Consider the following 17,875-nt stretch of genomic DNA (forward strand, 5'->3'; position numbering starts at 1 on the left):
ACAAACGCCGACACTGCGGTGCAAGTCTCGGACGACAGTACACCTAAAGCTGGGCAGACACTGCGATTTTTTTCAGTCGCGCGATTCAGCTCCTGCTCAAACTGCACGATTGACTCACAGGGGTTAGAAGTTGGTAGGTCACGGTGCAGGGTCTCACACTATACGGCCCGATGCTCTGATGCGACCTGAGAGCTCACCCTGTGCGTCCATAAAATTAAGGTTATAACAGAAAATCTGTCGCTCGCTCTCCCTCTCTGTCTTTCACTCACACAGACACACCACCATCAACTTTGCTAAACTGCTAATGAAAAACATTGATCAGGCAGCTGTGATTGAGCAGCAATGTAAATCCAACTATTTTCACGGTTGTTGTGGTCGTGATAATTTTGTGATGCCACATCGAAAAGGCTCGGATGAGCTTTCCAAAGTTCTACAAGTTGTGCCTCCATCGCTTGTGTCCAGATCACACGCTGCACAGCCGTGCTGCGCCGTCTTTTTCACCGACGTTTACGTGTTTGCGCGTGAGCAGTGTGAGCGGCTGTGGTGAGACCCTCACGAGCGATTGATGATCGGGAGCTGGTCTTGAGGTGTTAAACACGACCGGCATTGACCAAAGTGCAGCATTCAACACAAATTCCACAAAAACCGGGACATTCTTTAAATTTGAACAAAATGAAAAATAAAAGATTTTCAAATCACATGAGCCAGCATCTTATTGAAAAAGGAAAGTATATAACACGACAAATGTTTAAACAGTGAAATTTTGCAATTTTATGCACAAAGTGAGCTCATTTCAAATTTGATGCTTGCTACAGGGAAAAAAATAGTTGGGACGGGGAAATGTTTTCTGCGATGTAGCATTTCCTCTTCTTTCCAAAACTGTTTCTGCACATCAAGATTATGAGATCCTAGAGGTTTGATGTTGGAATTTGGTCCCATTCTTGCCTGATATAAGTTTCCAGCTGCTGAAGAGGTCATGGTAAAATGTTTAGCATAGTTAGGTCCTCAGGTCCCCCAAGGCCTATATTGCTGTGAAGTTTGAACATGATTCACCCCAAAGATTGTGGGTAATAAACCATGCAAAATTGGAAAATTATATCTTCAAAAGTGTGGACACTTGACTACTAACAAACAGACAGACAACAAAATAAGGGAACTGATTACAAACTACCTCCATGTGGGGGGAGGAAAAATGGCAGTAAATTAAAGTTAGTCTGAAGTTGGAAAAACAAATGAAAAGAAAATGTTTTCTGTTGGGATTTAAAGATTGTTACTGGGGAAAATAGGCAGCTAGAAAATTCATTCTTAAAAACTTAAACCAGACCCCTTCAATGCTGGTTAACCTGAAAGAATTGATAAATCCACGTTTATCAGGCAGAAGTTCAGAGACTAGGTCTCAGTCACATGGTGTGTCCAGTTCACAAGAACAACAACAAGAAACGAACAAAAAGAGTCCTTTAACATAAACATTTTCAACAATGCAGATGATTCAATATCATCTTTTGTGTTTCCATCAATCATTAAGAATGGCAGTCTACGGCCATGAGATCTAAGAAACTGTCATTTATAAAGTTAGTGTAATATTTTACCATCAGAACTTTTTTGACCTTTAAAGTTGTTATTTTATAAATGAAATAAAATCTCAAGCTTTTGCCCATTTAGCCGTAGCACTAAAGCTGATGGTAAACCACATACAATCCTTATGGTCATACGCATCTAATACTCGAAAACTATCTGTGTTTCTGAAAAAGGAATGATGGGAATGATATCCCTCCGACTCAGTCCCAGATTTTCACTTTTACTGCCATTGCTGTAGCTGCAAGTGATGCGCAGTTGTAATAATATACACATTCTCATATCACTTCACGATACACACCCGTTGATCAATGTAACATGCTCATGGCACTTTTTGCCCCTACTGAGGTGGTGAAAATATATACGGTTAAACAACAGGAAGCACTGCAGCACAGCTGAGTTCAGAGTTTTGCATGTCAAATGCTCTTAAGAGCAATTAAAGTTGCCAAGGCAGCGACAAGCTTAGTTAAAAAATGTTCCTGCATCACAGCAGCATGCAGACTGTGCCTTTCTGCAGTATTGCAAAAAAGACAGCAGGTGTCCTCAGTGACCAGTCCCCTGTTTTTGCAGAGCTGACTTGAACTTTAACGTTAAAAAATATGCAGTTATTCTCTCATGGCAGCATTAACTTGATACATCAGAGCTGGCAATGTATTATTAATCTCCCACGTTTTTCCTATCTCTGTATACAAAACAAATTTTGACATTTACTAGCCAACTTTAGTTTTTATAATTATGACCAAATACTGACATATCAATACACAAAAAATGGCTATTGTCTTATTAGTTAAGAAGCCCATGTTTACATCTCAGTGTCTGTAGAACAGCTGTTTCTATTCTACAGAGCACGAGTAGAAACATTTAAGCATGACAATCAAGTCAGGATCAAACTGAGCAAGTTTGAACTTGTGACGCTTCAAAGTTGTAACCTACGATCTAGAGTGGATATTATCTGCATCCACGATTCTCTCGTGTGAATTAAATCAACTCATACTTTTGTTGTTAAATCTGAATCAAATATGATTTATATACTTGACTTGTGCACAGTTCATTGAAGAACAAGAGCATCTAAACACATCTGTGTGTGTGTGTGTGCGCTAGGGGGTTGCCTTTAAGACACATGCATGAAGTACCTACCTTTTCTTTCCAAAATTCTCGAGGTTTTCAATCTGGTTTTAAACCCTTTCATAGCACTGAATCAGCCCTTTTAAAAGTTTTTAATGACATATTTTTAGCGACTAATGCTGGGGACTGTGTTGTTCTTGTGCTTTTAGATTTGACAGCTGCGTTTGATACCGTGGATTATACCATTTTATTCTCTCGTTTGGAGGACTGGGTGGGCATTAGGGGCACAGCACTGGAGTGGTTCAGGTCCTACTTGGCAGGGCGAACTTTTTGTGTCAGCCTCGGTGACTATGTGTCGTACTCCGCTCCCCTCTTGTGTGGTGTCCCACAGGGCTCAGTTCTAGGCCCCCTCCTCTTCTCTTTATATCTGCTTCCTCTTGGTTCTGTACTGAGAAAGCATGGCATTGCTTTCCACTTTTATGCTGATGACTGTCAGATCTATGTCCCTCTAAAGAAAAAAGGCAGATACCTTACACAGCCATTATTTCAGTGTCTCGATGACATTAAGACTTGGATGTCTGTTAACTTTTTAAAATTCAATGATAAAAAGACAGAGGTGATGGTTTTTGGTAGCCCCACTGAGACCCCCAATGTGTATGTAGATTCCCTGGCCCAGTATGTTAAGCCAACTGTCACAAACCTAGGGGTCAAAGTGGACTGTGATCTGAAGTTTAATAATCAAATTAAGGCAGTGGTAAAATCTAGCTTCTTTCACCTCAGGCAGCTGGCAAAAATAAAGCCAATTCTTTCACGGCAGCACTTTGAGACAGTGATCCACGCCTTTGTTACCACTCGGCTGGATTACTGTAATGCACTTTATATTGGGGTCAGCGCATCATATATTAGTCATCTACAGAGGGTGCAAAATGCCGCAGCTCGTCTTTTAACTGGCACTCAAAAGTTTGAGCACATTTCCCCTGTTTTAGCTTCACTTCAGTGGCTGCCCATTTCTTTTGGGATTCATTTTAAAATTCTTTTATTTACTTTTAAAGCTCTCCATGGCCTAGCCCCATTGTATCTCTCTGAGCTGCTACAGCCTTATACACCCACCCCACTCTCTCAGGTCAGCTGATCAGCTGCTCCTGAATGTACCCAGGACTGGGCATAAACTTAGAGGGGATCGTGCTTTTGCTGTAGCAGCTCAAAAACTGTGGAACGAGCTTCCTTTAGAGATTAGACAGGCCAGTTCTTTACCTGTTTTTAAGTCACTCTTGAAAACCCACCTCTTTACCCTGAATTTGACTCATGTGAGATGTTGGTTTTTATTTCAGTTGTTTTTAGGTGATGCTATGCTGTTTTATCTTGTTTTTGTTTTAATATAGGGCTGTTTTAATTTTATGTTTTATGTGTTTTATTTATTTATTTTGCTGTTTTCTGTTATTCTATTGTTTTAACTTATTTTCTGTACAACACTTTTTTCCTTTGCTGGGTATTTAAAAGTGTTTTATAAATAAAATTGGAAATTGGAAGATTATCCTGTGGATTAAAACACAGCTGCTTTTGCCAGAACTTTTGAATATGAAGTTGGAGTTCAAAGCAAATCACGATAATTTTCAGTGTGGATCTTTTGTCGAGTGCATCCACCATCCCTCCTCTGCATGTCCATACCCAAAGATCACAGTAACAGCTAATTTAAAATGCTGTCATGACCAGGAGTAGTGGCTATGTCATGGATCTTCTTGTTATCATTGTTACAGTAATTCTAGTAATTCTGTATATCACAGTGTTAATGGTTGTTATTACATATTTCAGTCAAACAAGTTGTGTTTTGGTTGATTGGAAGCATAAAACAGGACAACATGAGGTTTTTCAACTTTTATTTATCCTTCAGCAGAGTTGGAATAGTTCTGCCTCTCAGCTTCCTCCTTTTACTGGTGATAAAGCCTTTAAACACACCAACAGGGCGATGGATACAGTAGTTACCATAGTACTGAGTCATAATGACACATCTAAGGTGGCAGTGGGAGGTGGAGAGGGGCACACGGACACAAAAATTTCACCAAACAGTCGCCTTGGAATTATAAGAAGAATAAAACAAAACCAGAATAACTCATAAACACTCAAACACACTGCTGCTGCCTACATATACTGTAGTAGAGCTAATGGTTGTGATGCTATGACTATGGGTTGGGCTTGTGTGTAAAAGAGAAGGGTGGAAGTAAAGGATGAATTAGGGGTGGTCCCTTTGCTGATTTCCTTGGTGGACAGAAAGTGCCTACTCCTTGGAGTGCATGTACAGCAGCAGGTCGGCAACGCGGTTGCTGTAGCCGTACTCATTATCATACCTGGTTGGAGGAAAGGAAAATGAATTAGTTAGCATCTTTTCTTCAGACTTCCTGTTTTCTATGAGGGGCTGGACGGGACATGCTGAAAACTCACCAGGAAATGAGCTTGACAAAGTTGTCATTGAGGGAGATGCCAGCACCAGCATCAAAGATGGAGGAATGGGTATCACCGATGAAATCAGAGGACACCACCTGGCAAACACAAAGCACACCACGTGAGTGTAAAGTAAAGCAAATCACAGATCGATGATAACAATATTAAATCAGCTGTTTATATAGAATACCTGGTCCTCGGTGTAACCCAGCACTCCTTTCAAGGGTCCCTCGGCGGCCTTCTTGACGGCTTCCTTAATCTCAGCGTATGAAGCAGGCTTGGAGAGACGGCATGTCAGATCCACCACTGACACATCGGCCACTGGCACCCTGAATGCCATGCCTGTCAGCTTACTACAGAAAGAAGGAGGCAGAGGACAAAAAAGTGACTTCTGCACTTTTTATTAATCAGTCTTCATTTCTTCAACAACTGGCTAAAGTGTACACCATCTTAGGCAGCTGAAACTTTTGTATGTGTGTCTTTACCCATTGAGTTCAGGAATGACTTTGCCCACTGCCTTGGCAGCACCAGTGGAAGCTGGAATGATGTTTGCGTGGGCACCACGGCCGTCACGCCAGGCCTTGGCACTGGGACCATCCACTGTCTTCTGTGTGGCTGTGTATGCGTGGACTGTTGTCTACAGATATCACATGACACATTATTAACCTTTAAGACTTAAAAAAGAAGATCATAAATATTACATTTGCTTATCATACTCAGATACTGTATAGAATTACTCTTACTTACCATGAGGGCCTCCTCGATGCCAAAGCTATCGTGGATGACTTTGGCCAGGGGGGCAAGGCAGTTGGTGGTGCAGGAGGCATTACTATGAACAGAGCAACAGACACGATTAGTTATTTTACAATATACTAGTAGATATGATATTTAGGGTTTCTTTTGAGGTTCTAAAGCTAAATTTAGGTTAACAATTAAATTATGTTACCTGACAATAGTCATGGAGGAGGGGTCGTATTTGTCCTCATTAACTCCCATGACAAACATTGGAGCATCAGGTGAGGGGGCTGACACAACCACACGCTTTGCACCACCCTGGATGTGAGACTGTGATTGGGAGAGAGAGCGCAGGTTCGAAACATTTCCTGGAATGTCATTGCGTTTGTCTGTGTTTGTCTGTGTTTTTGTACTTACAGAGGCCTTCTCAACACTGAGGAAAACTCCAGTGGACTCAACAACATATTTGGCTCCAGAGCTGCCCCAGGGGATTTCAGCTGGCTTCATACTAGAGTTATAGAAGAAACTGCATCAGTCCAGAATCACCTTAAATTTGGCAGGTCTCTGTACAACAGCTTCTTTTGCTTTTGCCTGGTTCACGTTACTGTATTTTATCCTAAAAAACAAACAAAAAAAACCTCGAAACAGGAGTATTACTACATACAGCTGGCTAATTGATTTTAAAAGTCTTTCTTTTCACATGCAAAATGCTAAATATGCGGCCCATCACATCCTAAAAACCTCATATTATCCCAACAAGGCATATCGCTCTGAGACTCACTTGTGGTTCCTGGAGTTTCTAAAAGTAAAATGGGAGGCAGCGCCTTCAGCTCTAAAGGCCCTCTCCTATGGAACCAGCTCCAAGCTTGGATTTGGGACAGAGACACCCTCTCTATAAGATCAGACTTAAAACTTTCCTTTTTCAAAAGCTCATAACTAGGGCTGGGTCAGGTGACCCTCAATCATCCCTCAGTTGTTGCAGTCATTATATCCTCAAGCTGCTGGGGGGGGACTTCCCATAGTGAACTGACCACTTCTTCTTCACTTCCCTTTTCTCACTCCCTGTTTCTTTATATGCCACAATTGCAGAGCAGCAACTTTTCTTGGAGCCATAGTCAGTGCTTTGTACCGCTCCTGTCTACACTCTTCCCCACTCTCATCACATGCCTGGTCAGAGAAGATTGCTGATGTTCTTCCTCTAATGTCACTGGATGTTTACTTTGAAAAATGAAGCAGCTTTATATAAAAAAAAACTGAACTGGAACATCTGCGCTCTGTAGCAGAACACAGCCACGGGCCAGTTAATGCTGTCGTTACTTACCACTGGAAGACAGAAATGGCTTGGCCATCGACGACAAGTTTGCCATTATCTGCAGACACTTCACCACGGTAACGGCCATGAGTGGAGTCGTACTTGAACATGTAAACCTAGAAGCAGGAGGGATGACAGTGATGACGTTAATATGGGGAGTGCTTCACAAGGAAGCAAACACGTTCTATACCCTCCTGGAATTTTCTGGGCAGTTTTCAGAGATTAAGTTTTCTATTAGCACCCAAACAACAGACGTCCATTCCTACATGACAACATGTCATGGATTTATACTACACAGCCTGAATAATTTAGATAACTTAGCAGTAGGGCTGTTCGATATAAAATATATATCGGATGACGATATAAAAACGTCTATCGTTTCATTTTACGCTATCGTTTGTTTCGTGGTGTCGTAAAATAAGCTGTTTACAGCAATATTTTTTCATCGTTTTGATGGTCACTGTAGTGGCTATATTCATTTCTTAAAGTTCTCTCTTTCTCTTATATTTAATATAACCACACGGACAAGCGCCTATTTTTACATGTTGTCGTTAGCAACAATGATGGTAAAACCATGGCGTGGCTCCGCTGTCCGCTTGTTTGTTTTCTACTAAACCTTTCACAATAAAGCTCAAGATCCTGTTGAGACTTTTCAAAATAAACTGAATCACGTGAAAGAGCATGCAGAGAGTTTACGGATGAGAAGGAAAAAAAAAAGAGCCGTTAGGTGCTAAAAAATAAACCTTAGACTAAACTTTGAAAGAAAACGGCGGCCGTTACAACTTATGTCTAAAAATGTATAGTTTCATGCATCGGTTAAAACACTCGCATCCAGGTAAAGGACGCCCAGCTGGAAAAACTTCACACAAGTCGAGTTGCCCGAGAGTCACAGAATTTACAGAAAATATTGCATTTTTGTGATTTATATCGTTGTCAGGACGATAAACGTCTTATATCGGGATATGAGATTTTTGTCATATTGCACAGCCCTACTTAGCAGGCAGTAGATTTACTCACCATGTACTGCAGGTCAATGAACGGGTCATTAATAGCCACAACCTTGATGCCCTTCTGAAGGCAAGCCCTCAGGACCAGGCGGCCAATGCGACCAAATCTGCAGAGACAGAGATGGAGAGATTAGGAATAGTTGCCATGGGAAAACAGTGGGAAACTTCCTCAGGATGTCACAGCACCCATGGGATCAGTCCATGTCCACTGCAGCAACACTTTACAGTTTTAATACGAGGAACTTTCACTACACTCTTATATGTCCACATCATGTCATGCTTTTTCAATTACTCAAAAATAGACAGATTGTGTCCCTCACTACAAGCACATCTGTGACTGTGATATTACAGAAATGTTACGGTGGATGAAATTATTTCTGAACAAAAAAACAATTATCTTTTTTTTAGTCCTGAAAACAAATATAGCCTCAAACTGTAACCACAATATAATATAATTTGAACGATGGCTAAAGGAAGAGGTGGCTCAATCATGGAGAGTGTTTACTTCTAATAATTTCAATTCAATATCACAGTAAACCTTTCAGCATCAAAACAGGCTTTACTGTGCAGTTATTACTTGTTAATAATGAATTTGTTATGGTGTTATGGTGCATTTGCCCTTTGGTTCCTCTTTAACACATCTTTACTAACCACCAATGCTTGCCCAGCCCCAGTTTTTGCTTCAATGATATCCTACTGTAACCACCAGAAGTCACTCTTACCCATCTTAGTAGTGTCCGTGTGTGTGTGTGTGTGTGTGTGTGTGTGTGTGTGTGTGTGTGTGTGTGTGTGTGTTTCAAACTGACCCATTGATTCCAACACAGAGGTCTGACATGGTGGCTGCTGCTTAGGGAGTGTGGAGTAACCTGGAAGAAAAAGAAAGAAAATTAAATAAATCATCACATTTGAAATGAATTAATTTAAACAACATTGAACATCAAATGACAGAAAATAACAAGCAAGCCATCAACCCCAGATAAGGCAGATAAAAATGCCATCTGTTGTCAACCCTGCGACAGACTGGCGACCTGTCCAGGGTGTACCCCGCCTCTCGCCCTATGACAGCTGGGATAGGCTCCAGCGCCCCCCGCGACCCTGAGAAGGATAAGCGGAAGCGAATGGATGGATGGATGGATGGATGTTGTCAACCCAGCCAAAAATAGCTGATATATAAAATTTTTAAAACATCAGAGTCAGGCAGGGTGCAGCCCCAAGAAAATGAAGCAGCTTTAGGAAGGACAGATATATTGTTGGCTTGCAGTGTCAAAATGAATATAATATACCGGAAGTCAAGAAAAGAAATTTGTGGCAAGTTAATACATGACCTTACACTCATACAACCACAGGAAATGAGCAGGCAAAACCAAAAAGAAGCACATGTGCAATAAATCACAAATCCATTTGTGCCAAGCTACCCTCTATCATCCATTTCACTTTGAATTTACAGATGGTCTTTTTTGTCTTCCTCTCCTTCTCTCCTCCACGTTTTACACTGATCCTCACACTTGTTTCTGTCCTCTCCACTCAGTCGGAGGCCGTGTGGGGTGAAGTGAGGTTACATGTTGTCGTATGCAACATCTTAAAAAGATTTGAAATGCCCAAATTTCAACATCAGCCCCTTCGGTGATTTCAGCATTGAGGCAACACTGTAAAAAACTGTCATCTCACAATACCTGGATGCCCTCTGTGACGCATTAGCACTAAAGGCAAAAACACTTAACACCTGTGAAGAACGCTCATGAATTTGCATGACATTTTTGAGCCAGGTATGATGACTGAAAGCATAGCACAAGCCAGAAAGTGTGCAAGAGTGTGACTGTGTTTAATGGCAACAGGGGAAAAATACAGGCTGCCAAAAAAATGTGTTGTACAGGCAACTGCCGCAGGAGTAGGGAGGTGTTACCTCATGCAGCGACATGTTTCGACAACAATGGGATATAAAGGGAAGGAGGTAGGTATGTGGAGCAAGCAGGGACTTGATAGAGAGGAAGCATGACCTTTTTCCCTCTACCTTCCTCTCCCTTTCATACTGGAACACTCTGGTTCCTCCTCACTACACCTCCTCCTAGTCCCACCCTTCTTGTCTTTTCTACCAGCTCTGCTTCCCCTCTCCGCCCCTTCAGCTCCTTCGCTGTCCTCGCTCTCTCTATATTAGTCTCCCAACTCATGCAACCTCATGTTGGGGGGTTATGGGAGGTTTCCATCTGTAGCTTGTCACCAACCAATAACACGTTCACAATCAAAGCAGTGCTGGTGATGCTGGTGCTGTGTGTGTGAGACAGCATGTGCATGTAAGTGTGTGTATATGTGCGAGTGGCAGGGCAGGTAGAGTAAGTAAGGGCAATGCGGATTGTCCTTGGAACTGGCTGTTCGTCATTTTAGACAACTGTAATCTCCTAATCTGTTGTGTGTGTGTGTGTGTGTGTGTGTGTGTGTGTGTGTGTGTGTGTGTGTGTGTGTGTGTGTGTGTGTGTGTGTGTGTGTGTGCGCGCGGGTGTGTGTGTGTGTGTGTGTGAGAGAGAGACAGAGAGCGTGTGTGTGTCTACACAAATGTGTGCGTGTCTCTCTGACAAGCAAGTAGGGCAGGTCGTGGATCTGGTGAAATGCATTGTGGGAGCACTTTAAATAGAATAAAGGGAGTGCCAGATTATGATGAATAATCGCTCTCTTTCTTTCACGCAAAAATAACTGTACATGAGACTCTGGATTATTTTCACCTGGATGTATCTGCTGTAGTCATTAAAGCAGAGAGGAGCGGCACCATTTGTTTCCAGTCAGAATCAATTTATCGAACAGCCTGCCAGCAATGATGTGATGCGACCTGTGATGGCCTCAGTGCTTTCAGTTATTAGACTTCTTGTCTCCATGTTTGCAGCACCGTCCGCTGAAGGCAAGAGCGGCCATTTTGTGTTCTGCTGCTTGCATCCACACACAAGGTCACCAAGACAAAAAAAAAAAAAAAAAAAGATGGAGAGGGGACAAGAGAGAGGGAGAAGGTCCAGTGTGACCGCGCAGTTCTCAGGTTTCACCTTTTGTGCATTCACAAAACACTGCAGGGTCCCCCCCTCCACCTCTCTCTGCCCTTGTTGCCTGTTTCACAGTTCATTTCCCTCCTCGATTTTCTCTCTTCTTGCTCCAAGTTTTTCCAACACGGAGCAGCTGCCTCGGGTAACCATAACAAAACAGCCGCTCTCTTACTTTTTAAGAGGCTTTTATACTGAACTAAAGATAGAAAATGGAATAGCAGGGCGCTCACAAGGAGACAGATCTTTGCAGGACGGCATGATGGAGGACATACTAAAGACAGACTCATGTCATGGCAGGCACTTCTGTCATGACACGATGAAGGTCGCTGGTATCAGGCTGCACGCATCACTATTTAGTAGTCCATTTAAGGAGCACTATGATAACCAGTAAAACTCTTTGCATCATGCTAATGGTGAGGTATATTACATTACACTTTGTAAGGTTTTTGTGCAACAATTACAACACCATAGTTTCACTAAAGGTCGCCTAAATTGCACCAGGTTTTTATTGCGCATATCTACCGAGGACATTGCATTTGAATTTACCGTCAGCCCAAACAGCACTGGTCTGTTATTACCCACCCCCCAAGAGTGCTCGCACAGACGTGCCACATCTCACAAAGACAGCACTGTGCAGGGCGGAGAGGTGATATGCTGGTAACTGCAGCTTCCAATCTGCTGATACTCATTCAATTGTTCAAAGAAGGAACATAAGCATTCTATACTTTTCTGACCATGCATTGCACGCAGATGCACCAAACACTGTTTGGCATTTACAGACAGACAGACTGACCTGAGGAGTCAATGCAAGACTGGGAAAAAATTGAGATCTGATCTAAATGTAGGTGAACAAGGCTGCTCCAAGAAATTGGTGGTGAAAATCGTTCTAAACAGGTGAAAGGAATAAAAGAATGAATGGTATTAAAGCTTAGATCATACTGAATAGCTGGACATATGGTGCGTGCTTGTTGTCCTTCCCTTCTGACCTGCACTTCGAGCTGTTATCCCTCCCTTACTTTTGCTGGCTCCATGAGTTCCACACATTTGCCCTCTGCTCATTCCCACCACCCAAACTAATCATTAAAATTCACCACCCTCCCTCCATCCCTCTATTTGTCGGCGCTCATTTGTCTGCGTAACCCCACCACCACCGACACAGACTCCCCCAACCCCCAAGGCTTTGGCCTATATTCCTCACCCAGGTTTATGCAGAGGGGGTGCAGAACAGGGGCCCCTCCAGTGTTTGCTGTACGTGCACTGGAGGGACTGTTGAGGGAGAGAGATGACTCATAACTATTCGACCAGAAAAAGGACAAAGACGATCAGCAGGTGGAAAAAAATAAATTCTCAAAATTGAGAGCGGACGCGTAAGTGAAAGGAGTAGAGGGGAGTGGAGCATAATGACACAGCATTTCTTTCCTTCTGTGCACATTTTTTACAGCGTCGAGCACCTACGATTGACAAAACAAACACTGATTGTGTTTCTTCAAAATATGTCTCCTTTGAACAACATACGATCTGCAGGGACTTGCTACAAACCCTTATATGGACATAAGTTTGAGGTAGCACAGATGTTCTGCTACGTAACACTGTTCACACACAAGAGACGGAGCTGAAGGAGAGACACAGCTCACTCTATTGACTGCATGGGAGGCAGACTGAAGCTAATTTTCTCGCTCTTTGGTTTGCTTTGGTGCATTCATTGGAAGCGCTTCCATCTGAAAGATTTGTCAGTGAGTGAGTGAACTCACTGACTCTGACAGGGCTTTTCCTGCCCACTAACTCCTCTGGCTTTCCTCCTTCATTTGCCCTTATTTTGCAACCCCTCCCCCACAGCTATCTATCCCCCTGACACACCCTCGCTCTCTCTCCAGTGGTTTTCCACTGCAGTAGGTTGATTGGCCAGAGGCCGGGCGCACTATCCAATTAGGTAATGTCTTCTGTTCTTGCCGCTTCTGGATGATTTGCAAAAATCAAACAAGTCGCAGTGAGCTATACTATTATGTTATTATTCTGAGAGAACGCCATAAAAATGTTCGTATCACTTTCACTATGCACTGCTGGGCACTATAGAGTTAAAGTTATATGGGAAAAGTCATACTATTACTGCAATTTCCATTCCAATAAGGGCTTTTCCCCTATTTCACTATTTTACTGTTGTATTTTGGTGTTGTAATTAATATACCGGCCTTCTGTGGACAGGGACAGGCCGATTAGAAGACCTACTTTTCTATTAGGCATTTAATTAGTGGCACTCAATTGTGTATTCCTATGACCAGATACACCAGCTTTGATAAGATGAATACAATGAGGCCTATAATGGTTTGGTAATCCACTAAAACTTGTATAGAGTTTGTGCACACACCGGCCATCATGAATTAGTAAAGCCTGTGCTGTATCAAACTGCAGAGGACTCAGCAGAAGGACACGTGACTCCCTGATCCCAGTTATGCTGATCACAGACACACACAGTCCTCACAGCACTAATTTGTGACTGGTTTTTAAGTGTTAGTCCCTGTCTTTTGCCTCCTTTTATATCATAAGCTAAGCCACAGCACGTTGGTAAAATGATGCGGTGTTCTCTGCTTGTCTTAAAAAGATGTTGGTTATGCAAAAATCCACATACTATAACATATATTATAACTGTAATATCCATAAGAAGTGCTGTGCTGAATAAGTGAGGCAATCTTACATCCACACGCTCTACTTCCTACATTTTTCAAGAGTTTATTTCCTCAAATTGGGGGCAGTTACGCACAGAGCGCTGAATCACTCTGGAGTTCCTTCTCGCTCAGACAACCTAAAAAAGATTGCAGGGTGATAAGACGTCTGCAGAGCACAGTCAAGTGGGACACTCACACCAACCTCAGCCTGTAATCCACTAAACTCCTTTGATGGAAAACCTGAATTAATCTAGAAACAGCGACTCATAAGTGCTTCAAGAATGACTCAAGGCTACTTGTAAATCTGTGTCATCGCAAAACTAACTTTTAGTAGAGGGGACAACCCACCATCTACAGGATGTGGTCATTTAATGTGGGTAGGGTTTTACCCACAAGTACCTGGGTGTAAAATGAGTGGTTCAAGGTAGGGAATATTTTCTGGCATGACTAACGTGGCCTGATAGCGTTCTTCCTGCAGACAGCACACGAAAATCAAGCCCACATTTACACCCAACATCAAAGAGGCCACATGAGCCCCTGCTTTTCTACATCTTAGTAATTACATGGTTGAACTCCACCTCAGGATAGCATGTCCCGTGTGTTACAGGCAGAGACTAGCTAAACTCCCCGGCATTAATTTTAAATTCTATATTTCTTTACTCTGTAGAAGAAATAAATCTAAAGGAACAGGTCATCATCGGTCATGCACATCACCTGAAGGCCTCTTGACAGCACAGGGTGTGACTACAGTGCTTAGCATGACTGCTAAGGATCCTAAGATACTGTGACCTTCAGCGTAGAGCAGTATGAGCTAACGTGTGAGTGCCCCTTCATGGTTGAAATCTCAATAAATGATTTCAGGCTGACAAAGGAGTCTAAGATGAAGCATTACTGGCTGATCGGTATCAGCACTGGAGCTCTGGGCCTGCTGTGACCTTCACTAGCTGGAGGGATGACCTTCAACAGTCAACCATGGCTCCATCTGCATGTAGCCCACCACACCTGCATATGAAATCAATCAGCAGCAAAAACACTGTTCACCTTAACTAATAACCCAACATCGTGGTATTTATTACTACACAAATAATGTATTACTACACAAATATTGACAAACATCACGATTCTCTGTGGAGTTTAAAATAATGAATTCACGCTTGTGATCTCATTATAATTCTCCTGTACTGAACCCATCTGACCTTTTCTATTAATAACGAATTGAACAATAACTGTATCCTGTATGCTTCTGTGCCATTAAAGGAGAACACGGGCCTCCTAAGCAGAGAACTGCATCAACAGGTCAGTCCAGTCTGGAGTAAACTGCGGCAGAATCATGCGACACTGCGCCGTCAAGAGGGGGGAGTTGCAGCCTCCTTCTCTCTGCCATGAAATAAACCATAGCTTATTCATTTTGTCCATTCGCTCATCTCTGAGGCCTCTGCCTCATGTAGGCTGCAGTAATTGCAGGCGCACAGCTCAGCTGAGAATGGCGCAACGTCGACAGACTTCATGGTGAAGACAGGAGCAAGCACGTAGCGTCACCTTCATCTACTCATCCTCCACCTTCAAGTCCCTACATCCCTGTGCATCACTGCGGGACATATTCATTCAAGCATCTGCCTCCTAACTCTACTGATCAGTATGCTTCTGAGATAGGCTTCATTTTTCTATTGGGTTACATAACATGGAGACTAATCCACTTCCGCAGATGCAGCACTCCGAGCTGCCAATGTCACGTTGCCCGCTGAGACGAATGAATGGAGCAAACTTAATACACGACAATTACGTCATGATAATTCACAGTGCAGTCTAATTGGGATTGTTTTCGTGTTTTTCGGGATTTATTTCTTAATTGAAGCCACATTATGTTAAAAATGGCGCAGACAGAACACATAACACAACAGCCTGCCTCTCTCCAGACTGCAAGGCCACGGCCGCATCCTCTCTTCCTGTACAATACAAGCGTGAACCCTGCCAAAAATGACACACTTAATAAACCATAAACCACCCCTGCAGCACACGTGGGGCCTATTTCCTCTCATTCTGCACCACTTCGACGTTTTATGTGCCCGACTTAATGAATCGTGGATGCAGGGCGATGATAAGCTCACCAGCTTCCGCGAGTCACGTAGCTACATCCTGAAAGAGGAGTGAAACACTGAAAGTAGAGCGGAATTCATTTCTTCTACCTGAATACTTAAAAATACTTGAAAGTCAGACGTTAGTTGGGTCCTTGCGCTGAAAAGCAAAGCGGTGTAGCGGCTTACCTCACGGATGATGCTTCTTGAGTTGTGTGCGCAGTTCACCGAGGCGCCTTCCGCTTTTATATTAGACACGTGACTCGGGAAGCCTGGTCGCCCTGGCGACGTGACGTCATGCCATCTTCTGTCAGGACTCCATTCTGAACGCGTACATGCTCACGGTCTCTCCTCGCTGCCATAGTAACGGAAGAATGAATCGTCGGTGTGGTTAACGTCTTTATTCACAGAGCCTGTCCGCAGGGCAGGATCGAGGGTGGCGTAGAGGATGAAAGGTGATATTCATAAGAATATCAAAAGAAATGCACAGACAGGAAGAGCGAGGCTGGCAGGACGCCAGCGATGAAATGATGAAGATTTTGGTCCGATGTCCCAAGATGCTCAGCGGTTACACGAGGCTCTGATGTAATATAATGGGGCACATTTGCTTTAATAAAGCTGTTACAGGCTACATAGGAACAATTCATAAGCCCGCACTAGCTGGTTTAGATCGCAAAAGTGCGAGTTAAGCATACAAAGTAACTAGGCTGGTGACACTCTACGTGTGGGAGGGTAGGATGGAGGGCCAAACGCTTTGGTAGCAGGCCTCGATTGTGCATTGATCTGACTGCAGACTGGCCCTCCTATGGAGGGCAGTTAGTGTGTGAGAGAGCCCATATGGATGTATGCAGCGATATGTAGGGAGCCCTGGACATGTCACGTAGTCATACATGAAGAACTGGCGGTATTCTAAACTGGACTAATCGATTATGACCGTACGACCAATATGCAATAAAATACAGTATCCCGCATAATGATACTACTACTACTACTAATAATAATAATAAAACACACACACACGTAAATATGCTAGCTCTGTTCTTTCTTCTTTTCTTCAGATCACATGTCAGACTAAGAACAAGCCTACGTGAGGCAGGATGCGTGCAGTCATAAAATGGGAAATCCCTGCAGTGCAGTAGGAGGGACGTTATTTGCACATGCTTCACAACCCCCTTTCGAATTTCGTCAGTATAGATTCAGTGTTTGGTTTCAGCATCGTACAGCAAGCTGCTCCGTCTAGAGGATGTCGTTTAATGAAAGTGACGAATCATAACGAATCTGTAACTTGTTTAGCTCACATAGCCTTATAGTTACGGTAAAAGGCTATGAAGGCTATGAAGCATCGGAAATAAATCCGAAATAAGGACTAACAGCGCCATCTATCTATCTATCTATCTATCTATCTATCTATCTATCTATCTATCTATCTATCTATCTATCTATCTATCTATCTATCTATCTATCTATCTATCTATCTATGGTGTTGTGTAAAATAAAGAGAATTATGACAATGCATTATGTTAATTAGGTAAATTGTGTTTTAGGTTGCGTCTGCGTGCGTGTGCCTAAAGTATATTACATTTTTAATGAAAGAACTGTAAAGAGAAAGTTAAAGAAATAAAATAAGATATGTAGTTAGTTAGAAATATACTGTAGTATATTATAAGGTTAAGTTATTCATGTCAAGTTATTCATAAATCAATACCTATTATCCCTACTCCTACATAATGTTTATATACAAAATAAATAAATAAAATAGTCTTGAGTAATAATTCTTCAGGCTTTCTGAAGCTGTTGGACATTGGATGATTTCTCATTTTCAGTCCCATCCTTGTACCTGACCATTTTCAGAGGAATGTTTATTTACTTATTTATGTTAAACCACTTAGGCACTTTGTGACAAGCTTGTCACAAAAACACATAATTTGATTGAATCTATACACAAGAACTGGTCTTGTCAAAATTGATGGAATTATGA

General features: G+C 42.5%; 2 protein-coding genes across 2 annotated transcripts in view; one reads left to right on the forward strand and one right to left on the reverse strand.

The window, feature by feature from the left end:
• The window catches only part of trak1a (trafficking protein, kinesin binding 1a), a 346,028-nt gene that overhangs the window by 234,557 nt on the left and 93,596 nt on the right, over positions 1-17,875 (forward strand). The window lies entirely within an intron of this gene.
• Positions 4,501-16,182, reverse strand: gapdhs (glyceraldehyde-3-phosphate dehydrogenase, spermatogenic). The gene is made up of 11 exons (XM_085422425.1): positions 16,087-16,182; positions 8,940-8,999; positions 8,144-8,240; positions 7,136-7,242; positions 6,232-6,322; positions 6,026-6,144; positions 5,827-5,908; positions 5,565-5,716; positions 5,270-5,432; positions 5,080-5,177; positions 4,501-4,985 (listed from the first exon to the last, which is right to left on the reverse strand). Exons 2-11 carry the CDS (start codon positions 8,966-8,968, stop codon positions 4,916-4,918), a joined length of 1,008 nt encoding a protein of 335 aa, XP_085278551.1. The 5' UTR covers positions 8,969-8,999; positions 16,087-16,182; the 3' UTR covers positions 4,501-4,915.

Source organism: Rhamphochromis longiceps, linkage group LG11 (assembly GCF_057381845.1).
Source record: "Rhamphochromis longiceps isolate RC_006_pf linkage group LG11, R_longiceps_female_GT1.1, whole genome shotgun sequence".
NCBI classification, from domain to species: Eukaryota; Metazoa; Chordata; class Actinopteri; order Cichliformes; family Cichlidae; genus Rhamphochromis; species Rhamphochromis longiceps.

Coding starts and splice junctions, on each gene's coding strand:
- gapdhs (XM_085422425.1), bottom strand. CDS start 8,968: ATGTCAGACCTCTGTGTTGGAATCAATGG. Junction 7,243..8,143: donor TCATTGACCTGCAGTACATG/GTGAGTAAATCT, acceptor TCCTGCTTCTAG/GTTTACATGTTCAAGTACGA. Junction 5,433..5,564: donor GTCATTCCTGAACTCAATGG/GTAAAGACACAC, acceptor TTCTTTCTGTAG/TAAGCTGACAGGCATGGCAT.